The following is a 15,551-nucleotide window of genomic DNA, read 5'->3' as shown; positions in this document are numbered from 1 at the left end:
TTGTTTATTTTCTTTTTACTACTTCTCCCTCCTTGCTTGATTGCTGCCTAAAATCTTGCATAAAAGCACATTTTTACAGTATGTCACTGATTAAATTCTTGATGCATTAGTCCCAGCAAGTGTAGGCATCTTGTATAGCACTGTGGCACACCTTGAATTAAACATAGAATAAAGCCTTCTGGTTTTTCATAGATGCTAGGCTGCTGCTAATGAACATGATGTACTTCTGTAATGGCATACAGCTCATACTCATTACTTTTAGTTTATTCATGCAAATGAATAAAATGGATAGATTTAGCAAGTAGGGTTAACAATGCTTTGTTCATATTCATCCCAGCTACTTGAGGTATTGCCTCAAAATCACAATAATTTGTTATTCAAATAAATTGTTCTTTATGTTTTATTTTACATATATGAATATATGTAGATATTGCAAGAAAGAATCACATCTAAGAAAAACATATCTTTTTCAATTCAGCATGGGCATCCAGTTGTTGTTACATTGGTTAGAAAAACATTGAAGTCTCATTTTGAAAGGCAAATAAATTTCACAGTCTTTCTTTTGTGGTGTTTCCTCAGATGTGGTAACTCTTCAGTTTTTCATGTGGTAACTGTTTCACACCAACTATTTCCTATGTAAAAATGTGATAAAACCACAGTGTTAGAACCTGACCACTTCAGAAATAAATGTGAATTAGCTCTGTTATTATCTGTAATAAAGAGCCCCTGAAATCATGCTGGTTTTTCTCTCTGGACCTAGTTAATTGCACATAGTTCCCATTTGAATCTCACTGATTTAAACTGAAATTAAATCTAACCAAATAGGTCTGGATGCAACCCATAATTTCTACAACATGTTAAAATGACCCATGTTTCATTTCCTTCATAAATAAAAACAGTCACTCAAATAGCAAACTTGGATAGTGAGTGCCTGTCAGTTTAGTAGTGACATGTGGCCACCCAAAAACTATTGTATACTCCCAAGTAGTGGGGTGAGTGTGCATTAACTTGTAAATTATGATAATAATGTTAAAAGAACAAAAAGGGTTGTGAGCTTCCAGGGCCTATGGTGTGTTAGGGGGTTTCACTTGAGTGTTGCGGGGAATGGCTTGCTCAAACCCTTAAGTTGATTATAATTTATAGGATGCATTTCACAGCCAATATCCCAGCTGCTAGTGCTGCTTCACCAAGTTGCCATGCCCTTGAAAAAAGGGGGAAGTGGATAGGAGGGACTAAGTTTATTTCACAGGCAAAATTCAATGCCTCTGAACTTGACCCTTTTCTCTTGAGGAAAGGAGATAAAAGATGGGATGCAGAATGTGTGTGTAGGTTTTGAGAATGTCAGGAATCAGTGGTTTTCTCCAGCTCAAGTAATGTGCCATTGTTAGTTCTGCATCTATAAAAGAGTTGGGAGGAGAAGAAGCAAACAAGAACAGCTGGGAACGTTTGTTTCCCCACCTCATTCTACATCAGTAGCTGTTGACAGCAGCAAAACTTGTGAATGTTGTGATGTCTCAACATAAGCTAAGTTCTAATCTTATTTATTCATTTATAATACAAAATGGCTTCTAAACAGTTTTAATACAATGTGGTTTGGGGTCTAGACATCTAGTAGCTATTGTTGATAGCAGCTGACAGCAGCCTTGACCTGTTTGTTCCTTGTTTTGTGTTTGTTTGTGTGTGTGTTAGACAAAGCTAGTAATTTTACACTGAAATGTTTTTGTGTTTTCTTAGCAAACTTGACTGGTCATGTAGAGAAGGTGGGCATTGAGAACTTTGAACTGCTGAAAGTTCTTGGGACAGGAGGTAAGAATAGGTTCTCTTTGCTAATTAAATATGAAAATAATAAAACAATTGTTAAGGAAGTTTTTTTTAAAAAAATTAAAAAGATCTTAAGTTTAATGACTGCATACACAATATGTTAAATGTAAAGTGCTCTTGTTAGGGTTCCTGCAAGGGACCATTATCCTTTTCAGGATATCCTATTCTATTCACTTCCCCATACCCTGTTGTTGTTTTTCTCAACAGCAGTAACAAGTAGGACTGCTTCTTTACCCTTCTACCAGAAGTGCTTCCGGACAAGCTCTCCTCCAAGTTATACCACCCATTCCCCCTTTTTTTTTCTTCTAGACTTACACTTAGTATTATATGGCTGCTGAGAATGCTGAATACTTATTGGGTTGGTTTTTTGTTTGTTTGTTTGTTTTTTTAAATCTGCTTCTGCAAACCTTGGGTATCCCCCATGTATTCTGACATCTCCCTTTTCTCATTTTTCCATTTCTATTATCACTTTTCATTCGAATTCAGTATTATTTCAGTCAACAAGATATAGAAATGCCCTTGAGTTCAGAGATTCCAATAATTATCTTTCTATGTGTATAGGGTTGGAATTACCTTGATTTAGGTACTTTGCTCAGTTGTTAAGATGGGAAAGTGATAGGAATTGAATACTATGGTATCCAATTACTCGTACAAATATTTCTTGTTTTTTGAGTATTTTATACTGTGCCATATGTTTGTTTTTAGCTTATGGGAAGGTGTTTCTAGTCAGGAAAATAAGTGGCCATGATGCTGGCAAATTATATGCCATGAAGGTTTTGAAAAAAGCAACAATAATTCAAAAAGCCAAAACAACTGAACATACGAAGACTGAACGGCAGGTACTAGAACACATCCGACAGTCACCATTTTTGGTGACTTTGCATTATGCGTTTCAGACAGATGCAAAGCTTCATCTCATTTTGGGTAAGTTTTAATATAACAACGAAATATTTTCACTGAAACAAAAAACAACAACAACAACTAACATTAAAGTTCAGTGATTCCATGTTAAGAGTGCCAGGCCAGTCAATGGTAGAATATAATAAATATCCAAAGAGTTTACAAACTGAAGAATATGCTTTTAAAATTATTTATTCTTATCATGGATCTATAAGGTTGTTCATGCTCAAAGCAGACCAACTGAAATCAATAGACAACTTTTTCAGTGATCTGAAAGCAAGTCACATTAGAAAATACAAACATTCATGCATTATGTGTGTTAGATCTCCTGATAATGGAGGAAGCAACCAGGGTTGTACTGAGAAGAAGACAGAGGGTGGAAGAGTAAGGGGTTGGCTTGTGGTTCTATGCTGGAATGGAACACAGTTACACTGGAGCACCTGAGATAAACCAACGAGCTCCTAGTTGTTAGCTTTAAGCCATTTATAAGTACCTTCTGACAAATCAGAAGCAGATATGTATTGAAATTGTATTTATGCAGGCTACCAACTGTGTGGCAGCTTAGATAAGTTTTCTCCCTTCAGTGCTGACATGCCCCACTTCAGGTTCATGAATGTTAACACATCTAGACAAGACTATAATCCTGCCCCCCGCCTCCCACCCTGCTTTTGAATATTTCCCTTTAATAACACAGCTTGTCAGTTTTGGTTTCCAGTTCACGGCCACAGATAGTTCAGTTGCATAACCCTTGTTCAAGCTTCTCTTATGCCTCTGAGAGATTTTGGGTTTGTCAGAGGCAAAGAGGGATCTCTACAAGGTGCTTTTAATCAAAATGGGTACCCCTGAAGCGCTTCATGGCACCTCGGTGATCTAGACATTTAAAAAAAAATGCTGCAGACAAGTGGCTATTTTCACTTTCAGCAGTTGGGATCCAGGGAGAAGATAGAGCAAACGCCAGAGTGAGGAGACTGTGCAGAAGGAGAATTCCATTGTGATTGACTGGTCTAGTTTGTAATTAGAGAGACTGTGTTTACCAGTGCTCTCAAACTCTAGTGCTTTGAGGGAGAGAATTTTGCAAAAGTGGAATTTATTTAAAGAAGATGTCAAGGTGAGAAGTCTGTTGTGACTGACAGGCCAAGTATATAATCCAGGGATTGGGCAACCAGCAGCCCATGGGTCAGTCTTGGTCCATCAGGAAGTCAGATTTGGCCCATGAGGCTTGGACCCCTGTGTCAACTTGGGCAGCCTCTGAATTGGTCCAAACTGAATCAAGCTATTTTACAATCTTGTGGTTCGTGCTCAGCCCTACTCTAAATGAACCTGTAGTTGAAACTCAATGGGCCAATTAGATTTTTGGTGCTTCCTGAAGGAGAGGGCCCTTCAAATCAAATTCTCTAATTGTTTCTTTTCTGTTTTCTGTTGCACCCAGAATTGCAACAGAGCATCTACATTAGTGGGATTTTGCTGCACATTCTGCTGAGCCTCTTCTCTTCTCACCCAACTACTCATGGTTTATTCACTTCTAGAAGTTCTTACCTCCTCCCAGCAATGAGATAGAAGTTAATGCAGAGACTTTCACACTGGTTGTGCATTCTCTGTTCTAAGGAAAAAGAGAGGTTCAAATTCTAAAACTTCAGTTCCTTCTGTCTTTGCATCAAGGGTAATTAAACACACAGACAAACATGCACTCTGGAGGACAAGCTAATTAGAGGACTATTTAGATTAGCACTGGTGGAAAGAGGAAGTGATTAATGGCACAAGCCAGCAGGAGGAGCTTTTAAAAAGAAGGAAAAAACAGTGATAAGGAACTGCTACTGGGTTTCTTTTTGGTCTGATCTGTGGTAGGGGAAAACTTCATATGGTTGCTGAGAAAATAGACTGATTAGGCAAGGATGGCATAATCCCCACCCCTCTAAAATGTGAGCGAGTGAGGCATTGTCATGCCTGGAAGAATCCTTTGAGGGGAGAAATGGAACTCTGGGTCAAGCACCCTGGTGGAGTCATTTCTTTTCTATTACAAATGGTTGTCTCAGAGCAGCTTTTCCTTGGGGTCTGTCAGAGTTTTCATGTAATGTGTAGTTGGGTTCTTAAAGGTCTGTTATTCTTACTGAGCAAAATTGAGCAATTTAGAATAGATGATACTGCTTTCTGTTGTGTTTTTTTTTTAAAATAAAGCTACATTAAATAATCAACTTCCTGTATCTTAGATTACATAAATGGAGGAGAACTTTTTACCCATCTTTCACAGAGAGAGAGATTTACTGAAGATGAGGTACGAATATACATTGGAGAGATTGTGTTAGCACTTGAACACCTGCACAAGGTAAAACTATGATTTGAACTTTCCTGAGAAATTCTATGTGTTTTTTGAAGTGTGAAAAAGGGGGAAAGAAGACTTGTGCTTTAAACTGTATAAACATTAGACATGACAAAATTTAACACGCTGTTTGCAACAGCATGGGTGAAGAAGGCCTATAATAAACACGCCTATGGCCAGTTGTCCTTCTTTTTTTTGTTAATAGAATTTATACATTGCTTGATTATTTTAAAAAAAAACCCTCAAAATGATTTACAAAAAGATAACATTTAGTTTCCTCTAAGATGGGTTGCTGTGCCATGCACACCAGAGATTGTGGGTTAAAACAAACTGGTCCGTTTCAAAACAAGCCAACAGCACCACAAGGCAGGATCAGGGGAAATTGCCATTAAATGCTAGTGAAATCCTCCTGGATACATAGGAGAAGGAGGCATGAAAGAATTTCTCTCTAGCTTGTTCCAGGTTGTGCATGTAGTTATGGATTATTCCTAAATGTGAACCAATATTAAGGTTCTTCCTATGTACAAAATACCTCCTTCACCTCCCACCACACAGCAAGTAGCATGTTAAATGCAGTAGCTAAATTACATGACAATGGGCCACTGGTAAATGCTATTTGTCTGTGGTTAATTATTGTTAACTTCAGACAAGTCATCTTAAGGTTCTTAGACTGGCAGGTTGAAACTAGCCATAAGCTTGAGATCAGGATGACATGGCCAGTGTGATTAACTAAAGGTAGAACCCAGATTCCTCCTCTTTGACCATGCAGGAAGAGGAAAGGGTTGGGAGAAGTATACAAGCCTGAGGATCACTGCAGTTTGTTCATATTGCACTCAACCATGTTTTAGTATGAAGCATGAACCCAGGCAGTGTGTGCATGAAACGAGGCTCACCATATTTCCCCATAGCCATATTTTGGATTGTGTCGTAATTCTGTTATACGGGTCGTTGACCTTAATAATCAAGATTTGAGTCAATAACATAACGTAAGAGGAGCCTGCTGGATGAGACCAGTGGCCCATCTAGTCTTGCATCCTGTTCTCACAGTGGCCAACCAGATGTCTTTGGTAAGCAGGACCTGAGCATCCAATGGTTTAGAGATAAATGCATAAGCCTCAGATTTGTGCACCCCACCACTGGCATGTCAGAGGATGTCAGAAGCATTTGCTTCCATGTTCAACTATTTGTGTTTTGTGTCATTGTGTATAATCTGGGAGAAATTGTGATTAGTTTTAACTATAGATTATCAAAAGAAGCCAACTTCAAACTGGTTAATGACCCTGCTTTGTAACTGCAGTTCTAGATTCAGAGATAGCAACAAACAGTGGTTACCATATTTTTCGTCCCATAGGACGCTCTGTCCCATAGGACGCACCTAGTTTTTTTTGGGGGGGGGAATAAAGGAATTCCCCCCCTTTATTTCCCCCCCAAAACCAGGTCGGGGAACAGCGATATGGTGGCGCTGTCCCCCGAGCTTGTGGGGCTGGCCGATGTTTGCCCGGTGTGCCGGGCGCTCAGCTTCAGGGCGCCCCGCGCACCGGGCGGCAGGCTGCTATCCGCAGCGTAGGGAGCCCTGCGGGAGTTCCCGCAGGGTTCCCCACGCTGCAGATGTGTGACCCGCGCGAGGGACGCTCTGCTTCAGGGTGCCCTGCGCGCCGGGTGGCAGGCTGCTATCCGCAGCCTAGAGAGCCCTGTGGGAACACCCGCGGGCTCCCAGGCTTGCGGATAGCTTTCTGAAGCCTGGAGAGCGAGAGGGGTCGGTGCGCACAGACCCCTCTCGTCTCCAAGCTTCAGCGAAAGCCTGTATTCGCCCCATAGGACGCACACAGATTTCCCCTTCATTTTTGGAGGGGAAAAAGTGCGTCCTATAGGGCGAAAAATATGGTGATTGAAAAAGTTTTTATTTCTAAATGAAGAAATGTCATAATTTCTCAAATATTTACGCTATGCTTACTACACATAGAAAAAGTCTTCTCTAATCTGCCCAGAAACTTCAGTTCCTGTTTTGACTTACCAGTCATGCACATTTAATTTAGTTTGCTCCTTTGATTTAATGTGGGTGTTGCTGGGCCAAAGCAGAGTGAATAAAAAATGACCATCACTACAAATATCGCCCAGTGTGTCATTTCCTTTATTCAATAAACTGTCATGCCTGCTAGTTGAATAGGAGTATTTAAAGTTTTTTGTTTAATATTCAGAATTATTTCTAGAGGTAAGCAGCATAATATTGCTCTAAAATTAATAAAAAGCAGGTTAACATATTTATTAACATATAAACAGAACACCAAATGGAGAAATGTATTTTGTATGCTTGTAAGATTACAAGTATACAAAATACATTTCTCCATTTGGTGTTCTGTTTATATGTTAATAATTTAGTCGTAAATTAAAGTCAGATCTGCGCCATTTTTAAATATACATATATGAAGATTTATTCATAGGAAACTTGATTTAAATCAGGCCACCCTGTGTAAATATAGAGCACAGATAGGTTTTTTAATGCTAATAACCACACCTCAGTGTATTTTGCATTCTAATAATTATGAGCATGCTTTAATATGCTTACTAGTATATATTGAATTTAATTTCTTTTTTTCAGTTGGGAATTATATATCGTGATATAAAACTTGAGAATATTCTGCTTGATTCTGATGGCCATGTGGTACTGACTGACTTTGGCTTGAGTAAGGAGTTTGTTAGTGATGAAGTGAGTATCTGCATATGAAGTGTTTGAACAAGTGATTGTATAAATGAAGGCAGAACATAAACAAGTTGAAATATTAGCTCTCATTGAAATCGTCACATATGCATTTGAGCATAGAATTTGCTTCATAAGACTGTTCCCCAATGGATCATATGTCTACAACATAGTTCATAAGCCTGCAACAAACCATGGTTTAACATTTGTTTCTGCAAGAGAAACTAAGATTGGTCTGCTGGGTTCAAGCTCCACTTTGGCTAAATTGTGGCTTAGTGTTATGTGCAAACCAGGAATTGTCATTTTACTAGTAAATACCTACTTTATCATTTTTTAAAAAACAGAGTAATTGTTGATGGTTTGGCTCCACTTAGGCACCTGGTGTTTTCTTTTTGTGATGATAAATGATAGCAGGCTCTACTGTGGTAGATCAGAGAATGTAGGTTTATAAAAAATAAAAATCTTGATTCTTATATGAAAACCTGTGGCCTTCCAGATGTTGTTGGTCTTAATCACTCATCAGCCTCAGCCTGCGTGATCAACTTATATTTATAATATATGAAGTAGCATCTATTCTCAGAGTTGTCAGTTTGGACCGATAATAGAAGTGCTAGGAACTGTTAGTCTTTTCTCTTATCCTCATTTTGTCTTGTGATTCTCATATCAGTTAGTGTGTTGTGTGCCTTCTTTTTCTTCAGAATGAAAGAGCATATTCCTTCTGTGGAACTATAGAATATATGGCTCCAGATATTGTCAAAGGAGGGGAGACAGGTCATGATAAGGTATGATTTTCCTTAATAAAACATAGGTGAAGTTTGTAAAACACTTAGATGTTGCTGAGGGAAGGGAAATGTACCCCTTTGCTTGTGGCCACTCTTCCCTACTTATGAACTCACTGCCACCAGATAAAGGGAGAAATTATTTCTATAAGACTACCCCAGGATGAATTACATTTCACAAGTTAAGCCTATAATCCACAAATGAACAGACAAGAACGATGGGCGATAGACAAAAAGATACGTAGTCCCATATAATATGCAACAATCCATAAAACAAGGTGCATGCAGTCAGTCTGGGACAGTAAAGCCCAGATCCTTCACGTGAGTTATAATTTATTTCTATTTTATAAATTCATCCATCTTGATTTACCTCTAGCTGTGAAGATAGCTGTCTGGATAATTGTTATTTCTTAGAATAATTGTATTGGCTTAGTGTATTTTTCTGCTTTTATAATTTATATGATTATTTTATAGGCTGTTGATTGGTGGAGTCTAGGTGTTCTTATGTATGAATTATTAACTGGAGCATCACCTTTTACTGTTGATGGGGAGAGAAACTCACAAACTGAGATATCTAGGTAAGTTATAAAATTGGCTGCAAATTTTTAGATTTTTAAACTTTTAAAGAAAATATTATTTTATATAGTTTACATTAACAATTTGTGAAAACCAGAGTACAGTAAAAGATGTAGTGTACAAATACTACAGAACTTGACTGGATGTTGTCAGAGTACTTTATGTCGAGCTTTAGACTTGCAGCAGCGGCTCCATTTCACAGGTATAATATGCTTATTAAGATGGTCCACCCATGAATTCTTATGTCGCCGATGGATTACTGAATGCCCGTATGAGCTTCTGTATTATATTGCTGATGATCCTGTGAATGTTCTAATTGATAATCTCTTTCTTGGTTGCAGGATAAAATATAATCCATTAAATAAGCACTGTGTAGATATATCCTTGCTACTTATTCAGAAATGATTTTTTAATCATATTTTTTTTTTCCTGAAAGGTAGTAAAAAGTTGAATACTTATTTTGATGTAGGCATAAATTAAAAGAGAAGCAGTCTGCCAATGTTTTATGAAGTTAATAAATGCAATTTATTATCCCTGGAACCTCAGTATGCAGTGAGTTGCTAGTGCTGGTATTGATCCAAGCAGTGGGCTATGGCACAGATGGAGGTCAGGGCAAGCAAATGTAGAGACGCTGAGCAGGCTGTGACACTGAGGCCCATTGAAAGTGACCCCAGGTCCAATTATTGAGAAACACTACATTGATGGGTCATATTGATGCTTCCTAGATAAGGTTTATTGGCACAACCATTTCAAAGGGTCTTAGGTAGCAGGACTGGTACTAAAATCTGGGTAGCAAGAGTCTTTACTCTGACTGCTAGTGGCTCTCCGTAAAGTTTTGGACTAGTCACTAGGTGGACCCAGCTGTCTTGACAAGCATATGACAGTTTGTACCACTTTATGACCACAATTCTACATACCCTATCGCCATGTGGTGAACATTTCACTACCTTGTTGTGATTTTCTTCTTGTTCTTCAGGAGAATATTGAAAAGTGAACCTCCTTATCCCCAAGAAATGACTGCTCTAGCCAAAGATTTAATTCAAGGTCTTCTGATGAAAGATCCCAAGAAAAGACTGGGCTGTGGTTCAAATGGTGCTGATGAAATAAAACAGCATCCCTTCTTCCAGGTGAAACAAAACTAGATATTGTCTGTTTTACATTTTTGCTTTGGAAACATGTTACTTTATGTTTAGAAATAGGTCTGGCAGGCATTAGAGAAAGGACTGCTATACTGCTTCCCCTTAGCTACGTGGTTCTCTGACATCACCCTCAGATCCACCTATATGTGCTTCTCTGTCTTTTGGGGGTATAGTCCTGAGCTGGGTTGCTGCCAGGTGTTTTAAGTCCTCGTTCTTTTCTCTGCCACTACAGATACCAAGTTCTTAAATAATTGCCATCTCTAGCATAGCTGGTCGAGTTGCCTGTGTGTATGATGCAGCAATTATATTGATAACAGAATTAATAATAAGGTTTACAATTATTCATTGCACAGAAGCATATGGTTTCAATTATGTGCACTCTTACATACTTGGGTCCATACAAACACTCCAGCCCAATCTACCCTTCTAAATGGGCCTAAGGTAAATCTCAGCATTTATCCCCAAACAATGACCAACAACAATGCTGATCCTACTGTATCTTACTAACCTTGCCCCAAGCTTCCAAACACTCTCCCAAGCCAACTGCAGCTGTCTCCCACCAGTATTCAAATGCCCTTTCAAAACTCATATCCAACCATTACTCATTCTGAGCACACAAACCCCTGACCTTATTTTTACTATAGTTCACTTAATGTACTTACCTACAAATTTAACACAATACATAGTGTTACATATTAATTCCCCATAATTACTTTATTATTTATACAATATTATTTACATATAAGGGTTTTTTTTGCAGTGCTACAAAAATGATGGAATGTGATCTCCAGGGAAAGCCATGAAACTCCTCCTCTTCCTGTGTTAAAAATAAATAAATATTGACACAACTGAAAGATTCTAAAGTACAAGCAAGCCTTGATTTATGTGCGTGACTGTGCACACGCATATCACGCTGAACCCAGAAGTGACCCGAAAACGTCACTAAAAGGAGTGAGGTGGGGGCAGAATGGGGTGTTTCAAATATACACAATTTCACTTAAATGTGCGGTCCCTTGTAACATAACCCCCACGTAAATTGGGAGTTGCCTTTAAAAGATAATTAAAAAATTCACTCCTATACACACCTAGCTGGGAGTAAGTCCCATTAAAAACAGCAGGCCTTACTTGGGAATAGACATTAATAGGATTACAATGTAAGTCATAGTTAAGAAGGTTGAAGTAAAATAAGCAAAGATTGCAAGCACAATATGTTAGTTCTGAAGTTTGTGAACAAAGTGGAGAGCAAAGCCTTGGTTGCATCTTTTGTATTTCTGCTCAACCACATTTGCCCAAAGAACATACCTGAAGTCTTAGGCTGCAGTCCTATACACATTTACCTATACACATTAAGTCTCACTGAATATAATGAGACTTAATTCCTGAGTGGATGTACATTGGATTGCACTGTAAGTCATTATTAAACTTCCCTGAGCAATTCTCTTTGTCAGTTGAAATGTTCATCTTTTGCTCTGCTTTCATTACCTTCTAAAATTACTTTCTGTTTAGAAACTGAATTGGAATGACTTGGCTGCCAAAATAGTGCCAGCTCCATTTAAACCAGTAATTCGTGATGAATTGGATGTTAGTAACTTTGCAGATGAGTTTACAGAAATGGACCCAACATATTCTCCAGCAAGCACACCACAAGCTGCAGATAAGCTTTTCCAGGTAATTGCGTATAATATTATTATTATTATTATTATTAATAGGAACTCGTGCAGAGATAATTTCAGAATTAAATAAAATATAGTGATTTTCTGAAGGCGATTAAAGTGAATGAAGTTTGCTAGAGATGTTTTGATACTAACATAAACAAATGGACTGAATAAAGTCTCATCATTATGCCTTCACTAGTGTGGGAAGGAATAGCCATGCTTGCATGACTATGTAACCCTTCCTAGGATCATTACAAAAAGTGCAGACTTAGTTGACAAGTAAAATTATAAAATAAAAAATATGACCATCAGTTATATATCCCACACTGAAAGATATGGCTGTGTAGCACTATTTGAGATGCATTGAGTTAAGTTGGTGATTGACAGTATGCAAAGAAAAGTAAAAATGGCAAGTAATGCTGTAGGTTGGCTGTAAAGCATCATTTATAAATCTGAGAGTCATCAGATCAAAATTGTTACTGATTTTGAAGGCAAAGGTATTAAATCTTGATTAGATAGTCAAAGAGGATGATTAAGACTAATTTTGATTCCCTCCTGCCAACCCCTTGAGACACAGTGAGGAATTTGTCATTGCTCTCTTATAGTTTTGACAGTGTAAGCATTTCTGCTTGCTAGATGGAATGATCCCCCCCCCATGAACCATTCTGGGGGTTCTCCCAACTCTCCAGAGTGGATTTGGGGAAGGAGTGGAGGGTGTGTGGGGGAGGAGGTAAGGGAAAGCTCTATTGCACAGTGGGAGCCTTTGCACTGGCTTTCACTAGCATGCCCGGTTAGTTGAATCTGGGCCATGTTGCTTAACTCTGCTAGTGTACAAGGGCTAATCTAGAGCTCTGTGAACTTAAAAATGGGCAAAAAAAGAAATGTAAGCAGTATATGTGCATCCATTCTTCTACTCTATAATTGACAATAATAGAAGAGAGCAAGGAAATATATTTGTTAGTCTTGAGTCAGAGCCTCTCAGGAAAGAGAAGATTTATGTTTGTTTCTTCAGGATCGGACCTTTTTCAATGAGCTGGATGGACTGTGGCATCTAAGAGAGGGGTACAGCAAAGTAAGAGAAGTAGGATGAGATATGTATCACAGAAAGCAATTTCAGCTGGTGTGGAAAGCAGCTGAACCACAGCTGGGGACGCTGGGGAACCACAGAAAGGCTTTCAGGATAAGAAAGTGAAATAGTGAAATAGAAAAAGTGAAAAAGTGAAATAGAAACAGCCTGAGACTGTTGTCTGGGGGCTGTGCATGAGGCAGACTTTGGTACACAGACAAAATCTGGGGAAAGTAGCAGAACTGAATAGTGACTCAAGTTTTAGAGGAGAAGGTAGCAGAAGAGTAGAGAGGCAAAACAAGCTTACCACTAAAACTAAATGGACCCATTCTAGCCAGCCCTCATGTAAGGTATTTGATTCAAGTCCGTCTGTGATTGATAATCCTTTGCCCTGGTTTGTGTGTTTAAAAATCCTTCGTGCAAAGTGTCCTCATCACCTTATCTACATAGGGGAAGTTCGAATGAATGAAACCGAAGAATTGTCAGAAACTCTCCCTATATAGGAGGAGAAGAGCTTCAGTTGGTTCCCTGTCAGATGTCCATGTAGATGTTCTGGCTCATATTTTATTTCCCTTAAATATGTCTGGCAATGGGACTCCTTATGTTGGACATTTTCAAATGTATGAAATAAGTCTACATGTAAACTGTAATGGAAAATAATAAAAATAAAAAGAAAGGAGCAGATCCTTCTTTTAAAATTGGAAGATTTGTATGCTACTTGCTCTTCTGATGAAAAAAAAAAAAAAGAGGTGTTGCTATTATCTTACAGAACAGGTCCTTGGTAGTCCAAGAGGAAATACGAGATAACAGGTAGATATATTATTCTTACTAAATTAGCAGAGTCAGATGTATCAAAAGTGTTAACCACTCTTTTATGTTTCCTTTAAAAAAACCTTGATGAACACTATTTGGTGCATTATTTTAGAGAGATACTTTAATAGTGTTCATGGTAAGAGTATGGATAGGCTCCACATCAAAGATAGCTGAATTTCCCCCTAACAATTCCAAGGGAATTGAAAAGAAAATAACAATTGATGTATGGAGTTTCTTCAATGCAAAACCTAAAGATTTTACTCATAGCCAAATAAATCTTACTCAGTGATATATTGGTTTCTTCCAGCTTAGTTCCAAAAACGTCAAAAATTGTGAAATTCATCCAATGAATTTTTGCGCCCCTGTCTCATTTACATTGAGTTTTTCTTGAAATCTTACTTCTAAATGGTGGAGGTATAACAGAATTTTGCTTCAGTTTTGTTTTTGTGGAACATGTTGGAACTCTTTACGAGAATATTTTCAAAATTAATGTCACTCCCAGTATAAGCAGGTTGAATATATGGAACACATGTAAGACATTAAACTATTTAAATACACACACACATATAAAACCATGATTAAATTTGAGGAGCAATTAACTTTACAGTTAAAAAAAAGCAGAAATAGAACATAAAAGAAAATTGGAACTAAGGAATAAATCATGGTAATTCCACTGAGATTTTAGAATATAACATTTGTGTTTACCAGATAAAAATCCATTTGCCCAGTCATAATGTAAGCTTGTTTGATACCTTAACTGTAGGTTTCTTGAGAAGCTAGCCAGTTTGACGTATCACCCTTTGTCACCAGTGAAAAAGCTGTGAGTCAGTTTTTTAGCATTCTTTTTTATTTTTTACAAACTGAGCTTTTAATTGATTTTTTTTAATGGATCAGAAGATGGTTTAATTTCTTTCAGGCAGGCTTCCTCTTACGGTGATAAGAAGGTGCATAATTTCCTTGAATATAATGATTCTGGCTTATCTTGGATGCTGATTATTTCTGTCTGAATTACGCTTACCCTAAATTATTGAAATTACAATTAAAATTTGATAGCTGGAAACTCTGGGCGTGATGGATATCTTTTCTTTTTGTTCTTTAGGGATACTCCTTTGTTGCTCCTTCCATCTTATTCAAACGTAATGCAGCCACTATGGATCCTGTTCACTTCCTGACAGCAGTGGACCGACCTGGAATTACAAGTATTGCCAGGAGTGCTATGATGAAGGTAGCGTTAAAACTTAATATAGCAGTTTAATGTCCTAATTAAAAGATGTAACTCTGTTTTATAACGTATTTATAATTTGCATTGTTTCCCCCCCGATATTTTCAGTTTAAGATATTTTAAAAGAAAATATTTAATGATAGAATTCTTAAAAAGGTAAAGGTAAAGGTACCCCTGCCCGTACGGGCCAGTCTTGACAGACTGTAGGGTTGTGCGCCCATCTCACTCAAAGAGGCCGAGGGCCAGCGCTGTCCGAAGACACTTCCGGGTCACGTGGCCAGCGTGACATCGCTGCTCTGGCGAGCCAGAGCCGCACACGGAAACGCCGTTTACCTTCCCACTAGTAAGCGGTCCCTATTTATCTACTTGCACCTGGGGGTGCTTTCGAACTGCTAGGTTGGCAGGCGCTGGGACCGAACAACGGGAGCGCACCCCGCCACGGGGATTCGAACCACCGACCTCTTGATCGGCAAGCCCTAGGCGCTGAGGCTTTAACCCACAGCGCCACCCGCGTCCCGATAGAATTCTTAGTGGCCTTTTAAATGTTTCTGTGTGGGGGTTGTTG

At 38.4% G+C, this 15,551-nt stretch overlaps 1 protein-coding gene and 1 long non-coding RNA gene across 3 annotated transcripts in view; one reads left to right on the top strand and one right to left on the bottom strand.

Moving 5' to 3' along the window:
• Nucleotides 1–15,551, top strand: part of RPS6KA5 (ribosomal protein S6 kinase A5) — a 38,801-nt gene that overhangs the window by 4,422 nt on the left and 18,828 nt on the right. Inside the window, exons 2-12 of one of the 2 annotated variants that reach the window (XR_014510032.1) lie at nt 1,735–1,806; nt 2,527–2,745; nt 4,929–5,044; nt 7,638–7,745; nt 8,435–8,518; nt 8,990–9,093; nt 10,068–10,218; nt 11,737–11,898; nt 13,721–13,761; nt 14,528–14,584; nt 14,864–14,989. Coding sequence is in view for 1 of the 2 variants with exons in the window: in XM_083435609.1 (XP_083291735.1) it covers nt 1,735–1,806; nt 2,527–2,745; nt 4,929–5,044; nt 7,638–7,745; nt 8,435–8,518; nt 8,990–9,093; nt 10,068–10,218; nt 11,737–11,898; nt 14,864–14,989 (1,142 nt within the window). In the remaining variant the exon portion in view is untranslated. The remainder of the gene's footprint in view (nt 1–1,734; nt 1,807–2,526; nt 2,746–4,928; nt 5,045–7,637; nt 7,746–8,434; nt 8,519–8,989; nt 9,094–10,067; nt 10,219–11,736; nt 11,899–13,720; nt 13,762–14,527; nt 14,585–14,863; nt 14,990–15,551) is intronic. The other variant, XM_083435609.1, reaches the window with a different exon arrangement.
• The window catches only part of LOC310677938, a 25,311-nt gene continuing 9,799 nt past the window's right edge, over nt 40–15,551 (bottom strand). The window contains exons 2-3 of the long non-coding RNA XR_014511526.1: nt 4,258–4,321; nt 40–632 (exon numbers count right to left, since the gene is read on the bottom strand). This is a non-coding gene — a long non-coding RNA (uncharacterized lncRNA). The remainder of the gene's footprint in view (nt 633–4,257; nt 4,322–15,551) is intronic.

Source organism: Podarcis tiliguerta (assembly GCF_965153285.1).
Source record: "Podarcis tiliguerta genome assembly, chromosome: 1".
In the NCBI taxonomy this organism is placed as follows: Eukaryota; Metazoa; Chordata; class Lepidosauria; order Squamata; family Lacertidae; genus Podarcis; species Podarcis tiliguerta.
This window is presented reverse-complemented; position numbering and strand designations above follow the sequence as displayed.